Source organism: Ixodes scapularis, unplaced genomic scaffold (genome assembly GCF_016920785.2).
Source record: "Ixodes scapularis isolate PalLabHiFi unplaced genomic scaffold, ASM1692078v2 PGA_scaffold3__209_contigs__length_174095766, whole genome shotgun sequence".
NCBI lineage: Eukaryota > Metazoa > Arthropoda > Arachnida > Ixodida > Ixodidae > Ixodes > Ixodes scapularis.
Genome location: NW_024609868.1, coordinates 22,150,239 through 22,174,659, shown reverse-complemented (window position 1 = coordinate 22,174,659; position 24,421 = coordinate 22,150,239). Strand labels below are relative to the sequence as shown.

General features: G+C 46.1%; 1 protein-coding gene across 1 annotated transcript; it reads left to right on the top strand.

Annotated features, from left to right (window-relative positions):
• The first annotated feature begins 12,254 nt into the window (after positions 1-12,254).
• Positions 12,255-23,054, top strand: LOC115324017 (indolethylamine N-methyltransferase). Its single transcript, XM_040221018.3, has 4 exons — positions 12,255-12,355; positions 14,388-14,548; positions 18,104-18,311; positions 22,628-23,054. The coding sequence occupies exons 1-4, from the start codon at positions 12,255-12,257 to the stop codon at positions 23,052-23,054; spliced, it is 897 nt and encodes a 298-aa protein (XP_040076952.1).
• The last annotated feature ends 1,367 nt before the right edge of the window (positions 23,055-24,421 follow it).

Below are 24,421 nucleotides of genomic sequence, written 5' to 3'. Positions count from 1 at the left end.
ACAAAGGTAGCAGGGTCAGCTCTTTCAATGTCGCAGCCATTTTTGAGGCCTCCCCGACATTACTTCCTCTAACCAGGTAAAAGTGGGATCCACCAGCCAAGCCGAATATATAGCCGCCGATACGTGAATACGGCCACCGCGTATCGAATCGAAATACATATGATGATTGTGATTAGGTAGAATAGAAAGAAGCAGAGGGACTTGGCGCGTGTGATTAGTTCCTTCTCGATTCAATATGCGCTAGTGTCACATTCATATTAAAATCAGCCAGTGACAGTCTTATTGTGTCAGGAAGTAGGTTTACTTGTTTCATGTTCGAAAATTAGCAAATGCTTTCTTTCAGCTTACATTTAGACGCAGCCGACGCTATGAGCTAGTGGGACCAATGAAGCAGCATAAAAATCGCAAGTCACTGAACCTTTTTTGTTTATGATCGGTTCAGCGATCATAGAACACGCACAAAAACACGACGAACCCCATGATGGTGTGGTTTTGATGCTGTCTGATTCGTACTTTCAGCTCATAGCTTCGGCTGCGTTGGGATTTTGGGGAAACGAAGGATATACAGGATAACCGCGTCAGGAGACAATACAGAGAAGGAACGAATATACAGAAAGTATAATTTTTTTTTTTGCGTTGACTACGTCACACGGAGTGTACAAATTCGTCGAAAATGTGGGACGTCACAAAAACTGCACGACTTCTCGAATTCTCTCGGGTACTGGATTCCTGAAGCCACGGAAAGGTTTAGTAAGCAGCAGGAGTTGTTCACGCTTGCCATGTACGTTTGAATCTCGACTTTTATAAGTTGCAGCAGCCATACACACGACGGCGTCCTAATTTCATAAGAAATCTGAACGACGTCATTTGAACGGGTAAACGTAAGCACAAGAATGTTTAAGCGCACAAAATTTACAAATTATTTTGAACATGCTTCACTACCCGAAAGAGATAAAATAAAATGTTTAATAAAATGCCATAAGCGCTTCGGTTTGTAAATAGTTACTCTCTCGAGCTTTCTTGAAGGCCTGCGGCCCGAAGCCTTCAATTCAGCGGTGTTCTTCGTTTCCAACTTTTCAGGGAAGGGACAACGTGTCCGAAGATGGCCTCTCCAGGTGCAGCGTCATGTCACTCTGACGTGGCGTCAGCGTTCCCGTATCTCAATGGTCAAAATTTATACAGGAAGTTCACATAATTACTTCGGCATCTTTGACCGACGGCTTCACATCATCCATCGCACACTACTTTGATGAAGGTCCATGTGCATTACTGCATATACCATCTGGTTTTGATTTATAAACTCGTTCTGAAGTCTGACCAATCCTCGGATGAAGATACCTTTTTTTTTTCTCTCTCCCATACGTTTTCAGTAGAGTCTGAAAATCCCATAGTTTCGTATAAAAAACAGCAACAAACTAACATATTGCTTGTTTGTTGGCGTCTAAGCCCGTGACATAGAAACTGTTATGCAAGAGCCCGACCGGTTTGCCACTGGAGAAAAATGTAATGATGTGCGGAAATCGTGATGGCAGATCGGCGGTGTTTCTGTTTATAGGAACCCCCTGTATTGCCAAGGTCTTTCAGATCATCACCAGGCTGTAGCTATGCCTCCTGGAGGTCCTTCTGGGTGATTTGTTGTATTCATTGTTTGGTGGTCGGTGTACAGAGCTCCAGTGTGATGTCACCACGACCTCCGCCCAGAGGAGAGTCGGGGCCTTTCGAAGCTTTAAGCCGCTGTCGCACTGTTTATGCATCGTAGAAGAGACGGACTGAAGACACTGTCAGATACTTATTTCTTCCTTGTATGACCATCCTGCCACATTAATCGTGCCAAAACTGCCCGCAGACGGGTTCGGAGCATGTATGAAGCAAATAGGCTTAGAACATACCTGTTGCGTGTCAGCAGATACTTTTTGTCATCGCATCTGGAGCAAAAACCGTGTCTTTCGTATGATCCATGAACAGTCTGCCTAGAGAAGAGACTCCGCCCCAAAGTCCCAGAGAGAAATGACGTCACAACGACCCATTCCCTAGCACGGATATTTTTTCTGACGTCACGAAAAGGGAGGAGCACTTGCAAGCACCCTTCTTTCAAGATTAATGTTTGCAAGAACGAAGCTCTACCTAAAGTACAACGAGCCTTGGCGCGTCAAGCATTTAGCCGAGCGTTATTTTGTTGAGGGCAGGCAGAGCCATCTTCCGCGTGCAGTTCTTATGCTGCTACAAACCGCAGATCATTCGAATGGTCGCCTTCTGTGAGCTGCCATCTTTGTCCACAGTGCAATGGAACGCTTTGTGTGCCCCCGCGGTAGCTCTCTTCTGCCGAACAACAGACACCACAGGTGCATCCATACTCTCCACAGCCATGTGACTCGGAATTTTTTCTTTTCGGGAACATTGTGCTAGAAAAAGTCACGACATGGAACGCGTCTCCAGGGTGACGACCACCAGGGTGGAGGAGGGTGTGACTACGCCGACGCTAATGCGGGCTGCGCGTCACACAAAAGCAGCAGTCACAAGGCTCTTATACATGATACAAAAAAAGGCACTCTCTTCGCTGCAGACACGATGACAGATTTCTGCGCGGAGAAACCTCACACGTGTTCGAAGAGTGTTTGCTTTGTACATGCTACGAACATGAATGCAGACAGTTGTATGAACAATGCGATAGGACCCTCGTACGGGGACACGTCTCGGACAATGTCCACGAACTATCTAGTTCGACTGCGGCTGAAAGGCATGATGAAATGAAGACGGGAGGCGTAGAGGTTGTGAATTGGGTAGTCAAGACCTAAGGTGTTGAATAAAAGAGCGTTGACAAGAATCAAGGTGGTTAACTAGGGAAGATCGATTGATTCTAAACACAGAAAAGCTTGCCTGGACGTCGTTTTTCCCACAGGAAGGATAGATTGATGAAAGCAGATGATGAAACGATTATGAGGATGATGCAAGATACTGTAAGGAGGAGGAGATTGATTCGAAGAACCCAGTAAGTAAGCGTATACGCTTTATCCAGCTATAGGTCACAGAGGAAGCGGAGATCAAACGCGATGCGGAAGGGAAGATAGGAGACGGAAAATGGAAAAAAAGGAAAAGTTATCGACACAGTGCGACAGCGGAAATCAGAGACTGTGTACCAAGGGGGAATACACTTCACTCTGTTAATTTGATTTAGATAGCACATCTAAAGCGTCACGTCCTATCGCAAGTTACATGACACTACCGGCATCCGAGATTGCATGCGCGGTGTGCTCCTTTCTTGAATGGCCGTGTTGTGCTGGGACTCTGTGTTTTGTCACTCACCGGGAAAAGAGCGTTCCGCATAAAAAAATCTTTGTTCTTTTTTTTTTTTTTTTTCTTTTTTGGCTTTAGAGACTCAGCCATGTAAGTAAACTGCATTTATTATTATGCTTCATTATTTTGAGATCTATTGTTTACATGATGTGGGGAATATAGGAAAAAAGCCACCAAAATATGGTTTGACTGGGTATGCACCCCTCCCTTTCCCAGATGTGCTCTTGAAATGGAAAGCCCCTAGCAAATACCAACAGACCTTTCCCCTCTCGACCAGACTTTCATCAGCTTCTACGTAGTTCCTTAAAACCTTTTTACGTAACTTCTCTGTCTTTCTTCTCGCTTAGAGATGGCGGACACCGGACATTACAAAAATGTTGATTGAATCAATTTAGTGGCTTTAGGTAGACTCTAGGTAGTAAGCCTTACAAAGTCTTAAGGCTGATTCACACTGCGCCCTTTCCTTGCTCTACGTTACGTTACGAGAGCGTATACGCACACGTCTCCGAGACATATGTGCTTCATACTACGATTGACGACACGAACGAGCCGGTTCCGGAAAGAATAAGAAGACGCTTGTTTATTCAGTTATCGTATTTGTAGGGTGTTGTGGAAAGAAGGTAAAGAAGAGGGAAAGGATGAAGTTGCTACAGAGCGTGCGTCACGATAACAGAGTGTGAGCGCTGATACCAAGTTCGGCGCGTGTCTCGTGACACAGCAAACACGATACACTAAGCGTATCGTGTTTGCAGCAGCGTGCAGCGTGCAGCGGTTAGGGCCCTAGAGCGGCGCGATTTTTGCCGTCGCGGCGCTGTGGCCAGCACCAGCGGGTGAGCGGCACGAGCGCCGCGACGGCAGAAATCGCGCCGCTCTAGGGCCAAAATCGCTGCATGTGAGACACGCTTAAGGAAACTCCTCGCTGTGATGGGCTCTCCCCGATCCAAGATTAGTCGCAACGGTCTCAGGCGGAGTGTGCAATCGGCGACCGCACACTCCATCGAGGCTGCTGCATCCACGGACACGAAAGCGCCAAGGCTGGCCTTATAAATTCTACGCATTTAAAACAAATATAATCACTTGTAGAAAAAAAAAAAAAAAGAAAGCAGGAAGGTGCTTTAATTATCCCATCTCCGCCAGTGCGAGCTTCCGCCTATACCGTTTGACAGTGTTTCGGCGTTTCGTGAACCTCGAGCGTGCACGCGCAGCCAAAGCACGCTGGAAGGCACCGAACGCGTGCTGGAGGCCGGGCGTTGGAAAAGCACGCCCTGCCGTTCTCATTCTGCCAGTGGCCATTTACTTATAGTAAACCAGACACACGCATTCCGTTTTCCCGCAGACACAAATAACTCCCGAACACACTCCGGAGCATGGAACACGAACCACTTGACCAAGAAGCCGGAAGTCCAGGTTCGTTATGCGTATGGTGGTATCTCAGGCAAAGCTGACATCCAACACGTGTTGTGCCGTGTAGTTACTGCATAAAATTCAGCTTTGAAAAAAAAAAAAATGCAGTGAAGACCCGACTGAGTTCGACAGAAGAGCAGCATCTAGACCTTCATGTTCGGCATGGTCCTTGGATGTTTCCTGCTCAAAGATTTAGTGCTACGGAAACTCTTCTAACATTCCCCAAGGCTCAACTGTAGCATAGGCTCTGAATATGAACTTGTATAAAAAATTACACTTTATAGTTTTCCTTATGTTTTGATATTTTTTTATATTTGTATTTTTTGGGGTTTCTCTTTTTCTATCTATCTCCTTTTTTATCTATAGGGTGGCTGCAGTGTATCTTAAGGCTCGTACAGACATCTGCAAAAAACCCGGTAGGTACGGCTGCGTCCGTTGTGACCGGAACGACCGCTTTGCGCCGCGCGTACACACTACTGCAACCACCGCAACAAGCGCAGCCAGTCGTCAGAACGGCGGCCACTTCTCCGCTACCGTCAGCTGTCTCCGCGGTGCGTCTAAAAAGAGAGGGACGGGCTGCCACTCACTGACGTAGCAGGAGATGGACAGACGGATTTCTATAGTCACAAGCTATATTGATTTTGATTTTTCAGTGACAGGCTCGCAGGTGCTGAGTGGATCAAAAGAGCAAAGAGAAACATGCTGTACGCCGCCTTGGACGATCACGACTTGAACACACGACTTTACCAATAGTACAAATCTCGTCACATCCTTTTTCTACGATTACAAAAGACGATGTAATTTTAGCAGCAATATAGCAACGTAGATAATTGATTTCGTGATCACATAGACGTGGCGAGCGTTCGAGAATGCTAACACTAATAATTTTTCTCGGGTGATGAAAACGCGTGGAAATTTCCATCCTTCATACGCGCCTTTAAATACAGTACGCACCAGTAATACCTTGAACTTGAGCACGCGCATAGAGTGTCCAAAGAGAGAAATCCGGGCGATGTTCCCAGGCGCCAATACCAAACAAAGAACCATTGTAGTCTATAAACAAACACGACGGCACGAGCGTTTTTGATCTCTAGCGGGTGCCGCCAGGACGTTGCCGCACGAGTAGATGAATCTTCCCTTCTAGGACGTGCTACTTTATCATTACGACACACGGCGAGAATCCAACGTCGAGGATAGCTCTCTACGGGGAACGATGAGCTTCCACCACGCCGACCACGTCGACGATCATCACCGACGCCATGTTTTACTGCAGATACCAAGAACCACGGCAGGAACCATGACCGGCATGCAACGCGCGCGGCCGAGCCCTCCACGACCCATGATTGGTCGGTCGTGATCGCTCCGTTCGTTTTCGAACGTAGCGAAAAAGTTCAGTACCGCTCAAGTATTTGCGTAGCGAACGAACACGAACGAACCGGCCGTTTGGTGCTGTGTTGCCACGGTGACTCGTCTTTCCAACCGGTTGCCTTCGTTCGTAGTCGCAGCGGTCGCTGTGAACGCAAGTTCGTGAACGGGCCTTTGCGCTGTAAAACGTACCGGAAAAATGGACGCCCGCACATAGAAATATCAAACTTAGCTACTTAAATGCATAGCTCCTTTTCCGTGAAAAATGAGACTAACTAACTTGCCAGGGTCAACAGCGGACGGGTTTGCAGTCGACAGACTCAGCGACGCTTGTAACGCGTGGCGCCATCTCCCGATAGACGCAGCGAGGAGATGACGCACACTGTAGTCTGTCAATTCATATTTACCTTTTCAAACATAAAATGCTTTTTAACGCTACCCCCTATTCCCAAAATGCCGTCCGTCCGTCCGTTCGTTTGTTCGTTCGTCCGTGCATCTCCCGCTAAACTTAGCGGGGAAAATGATATCACGAGACCTAGACACGAATTTAGTTTCTCAGTAAGATTTAGCGGGAAAATTGATGTCACGTGACCTGACGTCACGGGACATACCCGTACCTATTCATTTTCCTCGCTAAATTTAGTGTACCGTCCGCGTGACCTATACACCAATTCAGTTTCCCCCTACATTTGGCGGGAAAGTGGCGTCACGTGACGTCACGTGACATATGCACCTTGAGGAAATTGACGAATCAGTTTCCCTGCTAAAATTAGCGGGAAAATTTACGTATTGTGACCTAGACACCAATCCAATTTCCCCGCTAAATTTGGCGGGAAAAATCGTCTATCTCCCGTGACCTGGCGTCACGGGATTTACACAACCATTCAGTTTCCCCACTAAATTTAGCGAGAAAATATACGTAATCTTACACACCTATTCCCTCACCAATTCCCTATAATGTGTTTCATGCATTAAAGGACTTTGAAGCTAACGGTCACTCAGTGCCAATTTCTGCTATCCGATTATGATCTTTCCTTTCTTTATATCCCAGTGTAGCAGACTAGTAATAGGCGCTGGTCGACTTTTTTTATAGTTTAACGGATGGAGGTATGCATGGTGGTTAATGGCTATAGACCGTTTTACTGAAAGAGGGCGAGAGAGAAAAGGGGAAAGGGCTACCGGCGCTTTCCCCCTTTCTGATTGTGTAGAAAGAGTGAAAGTCCCGGATGAGAGGCTTGGCCGGTGTTGGGTACCCGCAGTGCCCGAACTTCGTTCGCACTTTCTTTTCTGTTTTAAACTCGCAAACTTCATTATAGCTACGGGCTTCGATGGCAACAGTCCCCCGGTCATCGGGACACCATTGCTCGCTCATAGGGTGCACGAATAACGACAGAAAGCGTCGAATACTGCCCGAGGACTTATGTAGCTTGCGAGGAATCCAGCTAGGCGAGAGCGGCTGCAATGTCTTGCAATGCAATGTCGGGATCACGTAGAAAGCTCCATCGCTTTCCATACGACCCCGGTTTCAGGCGGCAGTGGATTGCGTCCGTAAACCGAAAAGGCGTTTCCTCAACGCGAACCTCTCGACTGTGCTCGGAACATTTTGAGAATGGAGCACGCACCGAACGCTGTACCGCCGATGAACATGGGGTACGCTCCCAAGGTGCGTGCGAGTTTTCTCGTGATAACTTCTGTTTGAGCTTGTGAAATTTTGTAACTGAATATATCTTAATATTGATCATTTTCAGTGGTGACTGACTCGATTTTATCATCTACAACACTTAGTTGAAAGCTCGTTTCCGCCGCCGGGTGAGGCTGGAAATTTTTGAAATGGTAGTTCTATCGGTTTTCCTCAGTCGCGATCTCCTGCGTGATACCAGAGAGCCGGCAAAAGAGCTCCTTGGAGCCATGGCGCTGGTATGTTGTTTCCTTTGATTGGGCGATCTGAAACGCCGGACAGTCGCTGCAGGGTACGTCTCGTGTGTTGCGATCTGCGTTTTCAAGCCCAGTGTGCAAGTTTCTTTGTTCGAGTCATGGCATCCGTCAGTTAGGCGACGGGGGGAACAGCGGCAGCGAACGTGCCAGCGATAGAAATTGGAGGTGAGTATTCAAACTATTGCATCAAATAGTAAAATTATTCGTGGCTGCTTTGAGACTTACTGCGGTTTCATAAAAGTGCATCTAGAACGTCCTCGTCGTTCATCCACAAGGAAATATAAGAACACGGACACGAAGATAAAAGCAGCGCAGCAAAACGATCAGTAGCAGCTCCGGGTGTCTACAAAAGTTAATTGAGGTTCCCGTTTCGTGTATCGCTTGTTGATTACTAAAAATGGCTACGTTGAAATAGGCTGATTGCAAGGAAAAATTGATAAATGGTTCACCATTTCCAGTCATGCGGAATGCGATGCAGCTTAAAAAACATTACAGCCGCACTCGCCTTGCCGGTTTCCATGCAAGCTACATAGGTCCTCGGACAGTATTCGACGCTTTCTGTCGTTATTCGTGCACCCTATCGCCCAGCAATGGTGTCCCGATGACCGGGGGACTGTCACCATCGAAGACCATGACTCTAATTAAGTTTGGGAGTTTGAAACGTAGGAAAAAGCGGGAACGAAGTTGGGGCACTGCAGAAGCCCAACACCGGCCAAGCCTCTCATCCGGGACTTTCACTCTTTCTACACAATCAGAAAGGAGGAAAGCGCCGGTAGCCCTTTCCCCTTTTCTCTCTCGCTCTCAAAATGGCGCTACCCACGATAAAACGGTCTATACCCTTTGCAACGGGCGGTAGCTTGCGCCACCCAACCTAAGTCTAAAAAAAAAAAAAAAAAACATGATTCCTCCTGCCCTTTTAAGCCAATTTTCTTACACAAGAAAAAAAACATTCACATTCCCTCTCTTTCGAACGCGATTCAGGACACAGCTGCAAATCATTTTGTGTAAAACGCAAAACAAATGCGCGCCACTTCCAAAAAAAAAAACAAAAAAAAAAAAACATAACAGCACCCTTTGATGACTTTGTGCAAAACTGCTGCGCCACAATAACATTTCCAAGGGCGCGCAGGAGGCATGCGCCTCGTGTATCGTCGCAGCTGGGGCTTACGATCGGAGATGCGAACGAACGGGTACAGCAGCTTGTCTGCACTCCTGAAAACAACTCGACTGGCGAACACACAGCGGAACGAATTCCACAAAGATATATATCGGTGCCTCTACGATCTTATTTGATTCTAGGTGAGATCATTTCGGTCCTTATATCACATTACATAGTCAAAAAAGACAGTTTAAGAAACGAAGGGCATGGCTTATCGTGTTCACGCCCCTTGTTTCGGGACTGGCTCTTGGGCGTTCTCATCAACTGATGCTGCAATCTGATTGGTTGCAGAGAAATAATGAGATGCCCCGGCTTTGCCACGCCCTGCGTTTCTTAAGCTGTCCGGGACTGTGCGGAACGCAAGCTCGTCTGCCTCTTGTATAGGAGCTGCGGTGACGTCAGAACGACGCCACGCTCTGATTGGCTCTGATTGAAAGGATTGTGGGTAAACCTCAGTGTTGGATGAATTAAATTCTACCCACTATATTGTTTTCTCAATCAGCCAATAAGAGCTTAGCGTTCTTACATCATCGCAACATCTGTGGAAGAAGCAGACGAGCTTGCGCTTGCATAGGTTGCACCAGAGCTATATATACGGGGAGAGCATCCTCTAATCCATAGAGTTATTAAAATGTACACTAGAGGTTCAACAGGCGGCGGTGTCTATGGGACTTCCGGTTTCAAATTGAAGCCGGCAGCAAATAGTCCACCTTCGCAGTGCTCCACCGCATTCCTATGGGATAAACGGGCATGCATTTCGTCTCTTCGCCGGACAATAGCATAAATAACCTTTGCTATTTGGGTCGTACCGAAAAGTATGTACCTTTATTAACATCGCAAAAGCGTAATTGTTTTCGGTACAGCGTTTTTCTTCATCGGTGAACGATGTTAAACTTCGCTTTATTTCAGGCCCAAACCCTTGTTCCGCAGAAGGTCTGCAAACACGAGCGACCAATCTAAGCGAAATAACAATCGAAAGGGACGTAGAATGTTAACCATGTTGAATATACCTGAGACTGGGGTAGAAAAGAACATAAAAGTCGAAGAAACAGAAAGGGACAGACGTCGTCCTGTCCCTTTCTGTTTCTTCGACTTTTTTCTTCCCCAGTCTCAGGTATATTCAACATGGTTAACATCCACCAGCTCGCCTGCACCCTTACTATTTTATAACGTAGAATGTGTTCAAGGTTCGCCAGCATTCCGGTGACGCTTGTATATTGCTAATATATTAGTCCTTTCACATATATGAAAATGTCCCTGTCGTGCATTTTTACGAGCGGTTCAAAACATTCAAAGCGTTAATAATGAAGTACGTAGTCTCTGAAAGGTGGCTCTTTTTATTATTTCCTATGCCGGGCAACGTTTAATGCAAAAGCATTAACTGTCCTATGGAGCGGAGCCGGCTGCGTCTGTAACCGCGAAAAACGGCACTTAAATTGACTGCGACGCGTTTAATCAGATGCTTCGGCACGGAAGCCGGCGCGGCTGCTCGAGGTGAAAGTGGACGCGCCTCGGAAATAAAAAAAGAAAACACAAAGAAAAGCACATCAACGCAGATGCCTCGTCACGGAAGCCGGCGGGGCGCTCAAGGTCAAAGCGGACGCGCTCGGAAACAAAGCACAAAGAAAAGCACAGCAACGCATTGCTTTGTCACGAAAGCCGTCGTGAAGCCGTCAAGGTTCGCCGCGTCCTCGCAGTGGGGGACAGTGATGTCACCGCCGCAGTGCCGTGTGCGATAGGAAGACGTGGCGCCCTGCTTGTAAGAATGCGCTGCGTGTAGGAATGTTTTTACATTCCTACACGTTAGCAGGCTTAAGTTTCTCTACCGATTGCAGAGAGAATAAACCAATACTTACTTATTGTAAACTGTGCAATATTACCTTGGCCTTCGCTTTATTTCGATCGTCTACACGCACAAGGAGTTACTGAACCAGTGTTAGTACGTCGTTCTTGCCGTCTCTGTTTGTTTGCTACATGTCTTTCGTTCGCTTGGTACTTCAATCCCACCAGCAGAAAAGCGCCGACGCCGTGTTCGCGCTAATAGTGCCCGACATTGCATATAAATGCATCTATGAAGCTGTCCTAGCGATGTGTTTAATAAAATAAATAACAAAAACACCCTGTAACTGACCAATATTCTCATTTACCTGATGAGAAATGGTCCGAACTACGTTATAATTATTCGTAATATTTGCTCTTATAATCAAGCACATAGAAACAACGCACACGCTTTTTCCCCGTAGAATCGCGTTACCGGAAGTGAATGTTTGACTGGTTGCTGTGTATTTCGATTTGCAGCATCACACTAGGGCCAGCTGAACTTCTAGGGTACATTATAATAACTCTATGCTTTCATCCTGCCGCGCGCCCGCCGCCGGCCATGCTACGACGACTTCTGGATTCTTGCGGAACGGCCAGGAGGCTGCCACGGTCGGCCATTTTTACCTTAGTCTTCACTCGGAGCTCTTTTTGAGGCCATGGTTTTCAGTTTTTAGGCTCACGGACGACATCAGCGATGACGTCGTCTCGCTAGAGAGAGAGAGAGAGAGAGAGAAAAGGGGGCGGGGGGTTGCTGGGCCACGCCTATTCGCGAAGGGTTGCACCATTCCGATTGTTTTCTTTACACGCTTACAACTTTTCGACCTATCTCGAGAGTGTTTATCTAAAGAGTCTCGTGTTTTACTCATTTATTAATTATTTGGATTTTCACGAAGCGAGATGATAAGCCCTGCCCCACGTTTCTTAAGCTGTCGGTGTCAAAAGAAGACAAACCACCTGCGAAAGAGATAATTTGGCTCGCTCCATTAGAGGCATCCATCAGATCTCGCGTTTAGCGGCGTCAAAAAGCGAAACCCTGCTATCTTTCTTATTGTAACAAAAACCAACAAACAATATTAATTCCTCCGTTGAATTAAACGAGAAAACTAACAAACCTATAACCGTGCTTTATGCAAGCTTTGGCGCTTGGTGTCGGAATGCTAGCAGATGTATGATAGGGGATATGGTGGATCGGTAAAAAAAATTATACAACAAAGATGCGTATATACGCGATGCATACCGTGTGTTTCTTTTTGTTTTAGAAACAACAACGTCGAATATGGTTACGAATACGATCGCCTTGAGAGACGTGCTAAAAGCTACCGCGGCCGCCACGAGATTTGGAAGTCGCCGTCCGAGAGAGTTTTTCCGTACGACAAGGTGAGAAGACAGGAACTCCTATAGCGTTGCGAGGGAGCACGACACATACCTGAAAACCGGAAAACAACTGCTTGTGAATGAAAACATGCGCATGGACACGTCACTGTTTGTAAATCCGCCACGACGGCGAAGCTGACAGGAGCTATAGGCGGCGCGACGTGGATCCAAAATACTCACCGACAGAATGGAAACGGCAGAACATGCTTTTTTCGAGCGCCCCGCTTCCAGCACACGCTCCATGCTTTCGCCATGCTTTGGGTGCGCGCCCACACGCGCCCACACGCGCTCACTCGAGGCGCACGAGACGATGAAGCATTGCCGAACGTTGGAAGCTTGCGCTGGAGGCAGGACATACTGAAGCTCCTCCCTGCCGTTCTCACCTTGCCAGTGACTACAGTGATGACGTACGTGTATGTGAGAAGGGCGCAAGTTGTTTTATATAGGGAGTATTCACTGGTGGCCATAGTTGTGTGCACGCGAGGCAGGTCTTTTGCAACGTTCATTCCGCACCATCAAGATTGCCGGTCTTAGACAGCCTACTAATGTCAGCTCGTTCTGAGCATGTGCACTGAACATCGCCTTTGAATATGACGTCAGGCGAATACCCTCTATAGGTGGTACTGCTACCGGTGAAACTGGGCTAAAAAACGCGCCAGACTCAACCATTATGCAGCATTCGAGTTTTTACGAGTCCTCAGCCCGGCGTACGATCTCCTCAGTCCAGCACGCGCATGCCCGTCGCTTCGGAAAGCGAGCAAATCACGTGCCGCACCCATGAACACTGAAAATGAAACCGTCCCGGAGCCTTTATTTATTGTGGAAAGTATAGACCTTTCCAATGTTTACAAAATCACAGTTCAGCGTGCGATCTTCCCAGCCCAGCACGTGCGTCTTCGTCGCTTCGGAAAGCGAGCAAAGCGCGCGCTATACGCGCGAACACTCAAAATGGCACCGGCCACACGCTCTTTTAGGAAAGACCTTATATAAGCATGACATCATGTCTGCAGGTGGCCGTAGACTGCGATTCACGTGTCGCGTGCACGCGAAGACACCTTTGGTAACCCTGCAATCGCACGTGCTTGCCCACTCATGGAGAAAAGCGGATGGGGGGATTCTTCTTCTTCAAGCGACGTTCTCGAGCGGGAAAACCTCGTGAACAAGCGACGCGCAAGAAGTACCATCGCCACCTATATGCTGACAACGCCTGGCAGATCGCCACGAGAAGCGGCCGCCGAAATGGAAAAGGTGGAGCGCCAGACAACGGATCAGAGGAGAGCCACGTGACTGGCGCCCCGCTGCGGCGAGACGCCGAAGCACACTTCTACCGAGCGAAGAAGTATGTTTCGGGTCCTCGCCGCTGCAAAAGCCGTGCGCGCACGCCCAGCTTCGCCGAGAAATGGCCCTTTATGATGCACCCAAAATCAGCGGCCGGTCACTCTATGGCTTCGTCGTCGAACTGCGAGGCTTTGTGAGTATTTGGGAGGCTATGGAAGTACTGACACTAGTGGTCTCGCAAAGGCGGAGGGTTTTCCCCCGCTCCCTTTACGAAATGCAGCAGACGCTATAAATATAGTACACGCGCACGGAGTCCCTCTACAGAGTAATGAAGGACGGTAACTGGTACAGAAAAAAGTAAAAAAAAAAAAAAAAAGACCGTAGGCCAGTTCTGATTGTTTTCTTAAAAAGATTACAAGAAGGAGACTCCGAGTTAATTTATAAGAAATGACAAATAAAATACGAACGTTTGACCAGATAGAGGGGTGGCATCTTTATAGACATGTGTGCTTTTTGGCTATTCTTGGGGTTTTACTCTGGAGTAGATTTTTTTTAATGACCTCCCCCGGCTTTCGTAATATTTTCGCCTGAAAAAAGTCTATACACAGGAAAGCTAGATTGGCTTTGCCGGAAATGTAGGTGTGCCACTGAGCGTCAATTACATACATAAAAGCATTTTTTTTACAATATTTGATGTTTTCAATGTCTCTAGGAAGCCCAGAAAGTATATTTTAACCCCGTATTTGTTCGCTTTCAGGAGTTCCAGTTCCAGCACGTTGGGATGCATAGAATCTCGAACCCTGAGGGATATTTACAAAAAAAACTTTTTGGCGCGGACGTATGCGGAGACGTACGGTCGTCTCGCAGGGGAGGTGACTACATTCCAACTAGAAGAACTTCACAGCATTTTTATATCAGGTACATTGTGTTCAGCGTTCGCAATGATAAATATATTCATGTTCCAGAGTCGTACAGATATACCTCCCGAGATTACCGATGGAAGAACCCGTAGATTCGCTAGCTATTCTTGTGCGTTAAACGTACGAGCGCGTTGTATTTACGACTTAGCGACACTATAATTCTGGCGACGCCGGAGTCTTTATCGACTGCGATGTATTACTTGAGAAGTCGGAGAACTGTCTTCGAACAAGTGATTCGTCGATTTTGTAAAGCCGCGATCAGTCTGCTCGCACGTAATGAAATAACGTACGAGAAATGAAAACGGAAGGTTATTTCGTAACTCTAACGTTACGACAAACGTTAGTGCGGGCGCCATTTCGAATACCAGAAAACTCGCACAACCTTCATTTATTTTATTTATTTATTTGTAACCTTCCGGCTTCTTAGATGTTCGCAGAACAAGATCGCTGTTTTATTGCAGAGAGAGTTCGCAGGAGGCACATGGAAAGCATGCACGGCGCGGACATCCCATATCATGAGTAGCGATCGTTTCGATCAAGCCATCTCGTTTGACACACTGACGCATAGTCAAGAGCAAACGCAAATAGGAAGAAACGAAACTCTGAAAAAACTCTCGGACGAAGGGCTTTAGCTCAGTTTCCAATCTAACAAATAAATTTCTTCAAAAACACGGGTAACGATGGCATTCTCGTATACGCTCGCTTATCAGAACGCTACACGAAAAACGCCTCAGTTGCGAATTAGAAGTGGCTATAGTTGCGCACTGCTAAAATAACAAGAAGCTTCAAATAGATTTGAAAATTGCTGAATTTACGCTAGCGTAACTTGCGCAGCGCACTGAACACCCGCGAAGCGAATGAACGGGCTGGTGACGCGGCAAGTATACGGAGGGAGAATGGTCAAGGTAATCGGGAACTAACTTAACATGATTCCTCAATAAACAGGACACAGTCCGAAATACTGCCTAGCGGATGACTTCAAACTCAATAAGACGGTCATGCGTTGGAGGAAGCCAAGAACCAAGCACACGAGCGTTAGGTCTCCGGCGTTGGTTAGGCTCGAAGATGGCGAAATGAACGTGGCCACGGCATCCGCGTGGCGTGTCAGTGACGTAGTTAACGAGCTGTCAACGAGGCCAAGTCAACCCCCGGACATCTTCCATAGGGCCAATGGAGTCGAGTTTTGTACAGTAGCGCCGAATTCCTCGTCCGTGGTGGGGGGCTCTCATTACTTGAACGAGTTAACTTATTATTTTATATTCTGTAAATTGTAAAATTATATTAAGAGCTAACCATGCTATTAATAAAATATCTGGCTTACTATTCAAAACGACTTCTATATACACGTTTGGGACGTAGTAGCCTACTTTGAAGCCGTTTCTAAGCCAAGCCGTAAAGAATCCAACATGGCGCCTTTTTATTTTTGTAGGGTGGTTCTCGTATGGATCGCTTCGGGGTCGTGCTGGAGCCTGGATCCAGGCTCCTGAGCATCACGCCCGGTCCCGGTAGTGTAATAATAGGGACTTTTAGCAAACCGTGTTCCGCGTACCGCACTATCGGAGCCTTTGAAGCATGCTTTTAAGTGCGCGCCCCGCTGTCACGGTATCACACCGGGTGCGCGCCTATAAAGCATGTTTCAAAGGCTCCGATAGTGCAGTACGCGGAACACGGTAACAGTTCGCTAAAAGTCCCTAACGTAATATACGATGTGCGATTTCGCTTTCAGCTGTATAAGGTGCGTAGTCATGTGTTTTTGTTGTTCCTCTGTTTCGAGGCGTCTTGGCCTCCAGTAAGGAATCCAGAGCTGCGACCGAAATATTTGGAGGCACATTTATTGCACAGATGCTAAAACGGAATTAAGTACAGCACTGCACCTGCATACGCGCGAAAATAAAACATTGACAAAATCATTTCATCAACCTCGCCCACAAGCTCCAGTTTCACATCGCCAGCACCTCTGTCATCTGTGCGCGATCTCATCACTTCATTATTACATGTGGCGCCGCACATCTTCTTGGGAATGGGCTTTATCACTAATTTTATCACGATCACTTCTTGGGAATGGTCACTAACATATATCTTTACAAGTGTACACATTGACCCACATAATTACGCATTCAACATGCCAAGTTGGATCAGCTGTTCACTGAAAGTAAAGTTGTTCACTGATTTAAGAAATATAAGCCACTTGGGTGGCCCCCAGCAATCATTAGCTTCATTTTTACATATTCAAAGCTTCTCACGCAAGCAAGATGAAAATGTGAAATAAAGCTTCGAAAAATGTTGGCACTCAACAGGCTGTATAACTGGTTGGGAACCACGAAGTGTCCGAAGCTTTCTTCCTCCTTGAGACAACGTTCAAATGCTCGTTCCATATGTCCCAGCATCTGTAATGACAATGTGGTCATGATGTTTAAAATTTTAAACTGATTTAAAACAAAACAAATGTATATCTACAGAGAACAAACTAATGACATAATGCCGTTGTTGCACCCAGAACCATGCAGAAATAAATGAAACTTCAAATTAATATATAGGAAACCTCATTCTTTTTATTATCCTCCGTCTGTTCGAGGACCGCCGAAGACCATTTTCAAGATTAAACTCAATTGTTACACTTTAAATAAGCAGTTGTGCACAAATCGAAGTGGGGCTAAGTGTATACCATTAACTTCATTAAAACCGTACTTGTTCGGGGGAAAGCATATGTTTTTACTGCGAGAACGAGCCTGCAAACTAACAGCTATGGGCAGCAAAAGTTTAATGGTAAGTTCGCTGAGCAAATAAAACGGAGTACGGGAGATAGATACTCACCGGCCTTTTCTTGAAAAAAAAAAATGAACGAACAAAAACTTCTGGTCTTGGCATGTGCGCTGTTCGTGCACCATCGGGATATGGCCACGTAAAATGCACCTCTCAACAGTCTGAAAGTTCGCACCAAAATATCCATCGAGTTCGACAGGCGCGCGGAACGCCGGAGCGCGAAACCACGCTCGCACGACCCCTGGGTAAACAAAACCACGCGACGCCGCCGTCCGCCGTTACGAAGTTTCAAATTTGGGCGAGGGTAGAGCGAGGGCGGGGGAGGAGGCAGCGGCGCCTTCCAGGGCACCGGCGAGGCCAGCGGGTCGGTTTTGTTTTTAGACCGAAAACAGAACGAGCAGAAAGAAATATATAAAATAAATTGCATTTTATTTTCATGGTGCAGTGAAGACGTTTCGTTGAAATTACTGTTAGCGAACAAAGTTCCATATTTGTATTTTTGTATTAATGAGAGCCCCCCACCACCCAAGCGCTGCTGCCGGTGGCGACGCTATACACAGCGCCGCTGATGGTGGCGACGCTAATGTCAGCGCCGCGAAACTGGGACTGTGACCGGGGGTTGATAAAACTGACAAGCTGCACAACGCGGCCTCTTACAAGCGAAGGGAAGTGTGTGAACCGGCTTTTAGTAAACCGGAATGATGTTTTATTCAATATTAGAAAAACGTCAAGTGTGCAGTTGATCGCCATGAAGCTGGGCCGACAGGAAACTCTGTTCTGATTTCCACAGGTCTAGCTCACGGGGGGACTCTTTTGGAAGTGGGCAGCGGTCCTTTGGTCTGGTGCTCACTCTTGGCCTCCAGTCGATTCAAGCACATCGTGCTGAGCGACTTAGTCGAAGGAAATAGGCTCCAAATCGAAAAATGGCTCGACAAGGATAAAGATGCCGTAGACTGGACCTTCCGTGCAGAGCAAGTTGCTGCCTTGGAGGGATATAGGTACAGTAACGCGGTAATTTAAAGGCAAAGTCACTTTCCCGCGCATATGGATTCTCTTTGTGTTACAGAGCCATATTTTCCCAGAAAGGGCGTTACCGCATAACGACATGCCATCGCATCTAAAATGACTATATCTGGTTATTGCTTGTATATGGTAGTCCTCACAATTTCCTAGAGAGCAAGTTTAGAAGGCAAGAGGAAAATCTTAGGCCCAGCAGGGCAGTGAAGACTATAGGCATGACATCGCGGCTTTGACAGGCGGTTTAAAGGGACGAGCCCTTGTGCTGCGAGGATGCACATTTAAAGCCAGGCACTCGTGCAATCATGGGATTATCTCTCACAAAAATCAGTTGGAACAGAGTAAAAAAAGCATGACGGATAATAACCGTACATGATAATCGCACGTTTGTATATTGAACGACTGGCTATATGTTTTGTTCCAAACGGTGCACTCGAGCAAGCACTCGAAGAAAAGCGAACGGAGAGCGCGATGCGTCATAAAATATCTGGAGCAAAAAAAAAAAAAAAAAGATTCCTTGCATTTGTGGCGTAGCAAGGCTGGCGCGGTTATGACCTTTGCCGTTGGTGATGGTGTCAGCGTCGTGGTGGTGTCAATAGCGTCAGCGCGTTACAACCGATACGTCAGATGTACCCGTGGGATGACGAGCGTGTGGCTGGCCTAAGGAGCACGTAGCTTCCACAGCACTGTCAGCTTAGGCGTGAACGGGATGGAAAAATAAACTTTTGTCCGAGTTTTGAGCGACGGGCTAATCTTCTAGGAGGAGAATGGCGGTATCCCCGGGTACACAAACGGGGGTCCGAGCAAAAGGAAAGTCCCTCCTTTTCGACTCTTGAACTGTTTAGTACAATGTGCAATTTGTGACTTGAGAAAGAAAGCTGAGAAAAAAAGATCGTTTCATGACCGCTTTAATGAGTTGAGCGTACTTCCAAAGAGCGGCACTGCTCTGATGTTTAGTGCGGAACTTGCTTCGTGATGGACCTACGTAGCAAGATCCCTAACGTTGCTAGATTACCTCCCAACTAAGCATCACAGGCATCCACGAGGGGCACATTGAAATATCATTTAATTAGCTTTAAATTTAGTTTTCTGTGCCTTTCAACGAAAGGTTGGTGTTTTTGAGGTTATGCTGCAACATGCAACCTATTTTAGTTAGAAAATGAGCGCTGAAATTTCGTTTCCGTACCCCTTTAAAGGGATGTTACAAAAAATTTCGGCGCTTATTTCTTGGTCTATTCGTGTTCAGTGGAGCATTATCACACCAGACACACCAATCTCTTGTTGAAAAAGACACGAAAAGGAATTTTGAAACGAATTAAACGATTAGCAAAGAGCAGCTGGTGGATGTCACTAACGCCTCGTTTGTAATGCCCGTCTAAGATGCTACAACAAAATTTCGGCACTTATTTCTTGGTCCATTCGTGTTCGGTGGAGCATTATCACATCAGACACGCTAATCTTTTGCTGAGAAAGACATGAAAAGGAATTTTGAGACGAATTAAACGATTAGCAAAGAGCAGCTGGTGAATGTCGCTAACGCCTCGTTTGTAATACAATGGATAGGAAGTGACGGTAACTGTCTCGCCTCCGGCCACGACGAGAGAAGAGCTGAAAAAGGAACTCCCCTCGCCACGAAACTTTCTTTTGTGTGCTCCAGAAGTCGCTATTGTCTTTCCACAAGATTATAGAAGATTAACCCGTCACTCCACATTCGTACAAGCACAGCTTTGGAGTTACTTGTGGTGGCCCGATCGCTGGCGTGCTTCGGCTGCTTTCAGCGCATGCTACGAGCCATCGGGGCCTACCCAAGGCCGTGTGAATGTAACGTGACCTTGGAGAGGGGCACAGCGAAGCGCGGAAAGCGTATTACGGGCTACGTCCACAGAGCGGGATCGGCTGAATAGTTCGCAGCGCCCGCTGCGTCCGGACCTAAGGTCCCGAGACAAACTGCGTCAGAATTGCGGCGGATGTGACTTACTCTCCGCTGGCCACTTTCCGAGCGTTTGCCAGAGTGGGCCGTTTATAACGAAACATGCAGTTGTCAGGCTCATAGGACAAACGTGCGATTGACATTTACGGATATTGTGGATCATATTCAGCCTGTTTGTGAACACGACGGTTATATTTCAAGTTTTGTTGAAGTATCCGTTTAAGACTGCTTACGTGTAGGAATGCGAAAGCATTATAGTCCCGCGGGTGAAATGTTTTGCTCCGGCGGTGACATCACGCTCTTCCACTGCGCAGGCGCGCCGCCCCCGCCGGCTTCACGGCTTCCGTGATGAAGCATCTGCATTGCTGTGTTTTTCTTTGTGTTTCATTTTTGAGGCGAGTCTGCTTTAGCCATGAGCGGCGCGTGCTTGATGACGTATTTTTGTGGCCATCTTTCGGGCACAACGCCGACGCCGCCTTTTCCCGTAATGGAACATATAAAAAAACTTGGAGGACGCTTAAGCTTCGCCTTTAGGAGTGGAACGCTATGGCATTCTCGGGCCCCGTTCACATCGCCTTCTCATTTGCTTCTAATGCTCTTCCTGCCAGTGAGCAGGAAGTGTCGAATCCCACGTAAACTTCTAAGTTTTATTTAAGGCAAATAAAGTACTTTATAAAGTGAACTCATCTGAGATATGCGACGACCCGTAATTCGCATTACATGTCATGTTTTTTTTAAACACTTTCATTCCCCTCGTGACGTCATGTTTCACGTGACCGTTGTGGGTTGTTTGAAATTCCCGTGCGAGGTCATGTGGCTGTGACGTCATGACCCTATCGACGAATCAGGAGTTTCCTGTGATGTCATGACCTTATCGACCAATCAAGAGTTTCCCGCCACGTCACCGACGCCGACGCCGGCTTTTCTGCGACATGAGGTCCTTAACACTATCGTGTTAAAGAAACGGTCGTCGGATTGCCATGACACAAGCTTTATTCTTTTTAAGGTTCATTAAAATATTAGGCGTTCCGGAAGGAAATGACGGTGTGTCCGGATGAGGTGCGTGCTCGGGCTTTTTCGCCGTGCCTTTTAATATGCGGATAATTAAAAAAAAGTTCTTTATAAGGACTTCACTTAAACAAATGTCAATTTTCATTTAATTTAATTCTATTACTATTTTTTCAGGGCCAAAGGCATTACGGAAAGGAGAGAGCACTGCTACATAAACATAACAATAAAACAAATTAAGAGTAGAAAACAAAATTAGTATGAAACATCATGTAACAAATTAGTAATTGTTTTATGAAAATCAGCGGTGTTAGTAACTGCAACTTTGACTGCGAGAAGGCGATATTAAATAATGTATTTGGTATGGAGGCATTGTAGGGATACATACATTTATCTGATGATTAGTGAGTGACGATGTGATATGTTATGGTATGTTCAGCGTGACGATATAGGCGAGATATTTTTATTAGAAGGGAAAGATTAGGCAAGGATAGGGCGCTTTCATATATGTGATGTAGCTCTGCGGTGATTGCTAGAAAGTATAAAACGAGCGGGAGTGATTTTGGATGGATTCCACTGCAGATGGAAGGGTAATACCAAAGTCCCAGATTGAAGCTGCATATTCAAGTTTAGTACGAATTGAATTTTTATATTGAATATGTTTTAATACATGGGGGGCGGGGGGGGGGGGCAAAACAAAAGTTCGCTTTGACGCAATCCTACAGTTGATTAGCGTGGTTGGTGACGTAGTTTGCATGACTCTTCCAGGAAAGATAATTAGTTATGTTATTACAGATTTATTTATAGGACGGTACACAATAAAGGTAATAGAATTATTGATGAAGAAGAAGAAAAGCGTCAGTTTGATGAGAGACACTCAGGGATCTACATTATGAGGTATTAAGTTCAGTATGCCAGTAATTGTACTATTGCGTAACATTGTTAATTACCGCCTGAAGCACATAAATATCTGAACTGTGAATTTTTTTTATTGAACAGTGGCCAGCAAAAAGACTAATAGAAGAAGGCGCACGGATAGGAATTTCATTAAGATAAATCAGGAAGAAGTGTGCACTTAGTACTGAACCTTGTGGGACACCTGGGTTAGTACGTTAAGATGAATAATTATATTTTATGGGCGCGAACAAATTGGATACGTTTATATTTGAAAGTAATCTTCGCTAGTCTTATCAGAAAAACATGTTTTTAACTATGAATGTGGCTAACCTGTAGATCTTAAGAAAAAAAGAACACCCCTCCCCCCTCACAACTGTTAGATTGTCGATTTTTCTGCGAGTGTCTGTACTGAGTGTAAGCCGTTATATAGATTGATCACCAATTTTTCGATTTGCTTTGCAGCGACATCAAGCAAGGGGCGTTAGAAATACAGAAGCGTACAAGGTCCTCCATCCGCAAGGTGATTCCCTGTGACGTCCTGGAACCCGGAGTCCTGCCCGAGGAACATAGAGAAACCTTCGACGTCGTTCTTTCCTGCAATTGCCTGGAATCGGCCACAACAGACCACGAGTGTTTCCAAAGCGCGGTTTGCAACGTGGGAACACTCGCGAAGCCCGGCGGTCTGTTTGTCCTCATGGGCGTGGGTGGTCCGAAAAGCTATCCCGCGGGAACTGCTGACTTTAATCAGGCGTATGTCACTGAAGATGTGATCAAGCGAGCCGTGACAGATGCAGGCTTTCAAATGGGACTATACAGAACTAAAAACATTCAGGTTGATTCTGAGATTCCTGATATGTTCACGTTTGTACTGGCAGCTCGCCAACACTGAGTCGGCCCTTTGCATTGTCCCTCACTTCGTGCCATATTTCTTTCCTAGTCCTGGCCTCAACCTCCCCCCCCCCCTTCCCCGCCCCCCCCCCCCCCCCAATTCAAAGCTGGAAAAATAAAGGTTTGAAACTTTCTTTCTTAATTTGAAATGTACCCGAATCAGATCAAATTTTATCGGGTTGATGTTTGAAGCCAGAGCCGAAAACTTTGAGGGAAATTCACCATCCATAAGCTTAATAAAGAGATATGAGTACTGGTGCACTCGCCAAGGCATCTTGACCTTCCGCCTTAGTTGACCTTCCGCTACTGCTTGGGGATTTACTTTTTATCGAAATGATTTTAAATAAAAATTGTATTAGTAAAAAGTAAAAACATTGTTTGTAATAGTTTTAGTCATTGAGAAAAATGATAAAACAGCAGATTTTTTTTTATATGGTACTGGCAAGCAGCTTCGTGTCACATAATGAAGAGTCTTGTTGAAACTAAGAAATATGACAAGATTCTTGTTGAACGCTACACAAGGAATTATCAAACGATACATTAAGGTTCTTGTCGTTTGGTAAGTCAACGGGAGCAACAAGTCTAGAGATCCAACAATCTGAGAGGTATAATATTGAACCTTTTGACTCGTCGAATCTCTTGACTCAAAAAAAATCGTCTTGCTTCACGGGACCCTTTTTCTTTCTCTCACCATTCCCTTTGCCGTGAGCCTGCCCATCGCGGCAGCGCGTAACTCCGAACTCAGATTCTGACAGCCGAGGCAGTCCCTGATACTTCAGATTTCACCCGACGAGAGCGTTTTGGCGAGTAAGTCAATAAACATGTCTCCCATAGATTCACAGTTTTGCTGTGAATCTATGCTGCTTGTGTTCTTTCCCCACAGTAGCCTTAAGGCACCTATCGGGCGGTCCCTGCTGCAACCCTCCAAAGTTTGAGCTACGAAATCGGTTTTAGGAATTTCCTGTATGTAACAAAAAAAAAAAAAGAAAGAAACACAACGTTTTTTTTTTGTCTCATTGCACTATATATTAAAATGCCTACTAAATAAACCTCATTACCGAAATATAGGAAATATTTCTTGAGTTCTCGTGGACCGAGTTGTACATTCGTATGCCGTAAGTAAACATGAATCAAATTTTATAGTGATGATACTTGGATATTTTGTGCAAAATATATTAGGCAAATTGTACGAGTTTTCCTAAACTCACAAGAAACTCCTCTTTCATTTATCGCATACCAGCCTTTACAACCTCTGCGTTTACTTTGGACTTTTTCTCAAGCTGCTGATGCTTTCTCGTAAGTCTCCCTTGCACTCTCGGGCACAAAGCCTTCGAAGGCTGCGAAAAACTCAGACATATTCATGGACGC

Coding starts and splice junctions, on each gene's coding strand:
- LOC115324017 (XM_040221018.3), top strand. CDS start 12,255: ATGGTTACGAATACGATCGCCTTGAGAGACGTGCTAAAAGCTACCGCG. Junction 12,356..14,387: donor GAGTTTTTCCGTACGACAAG/GTGAGAAGACAG, acceptor GTTCGCTTTCAG/GAGTTCCAGTTCCAGCACGT. Junction 14,549..18,103: donor TCACAGCATTTTTATATCAG/GTACATTGTGTT, acceptor TGATTTCCACAG/GTCTAGCTCACGGGGGGACT.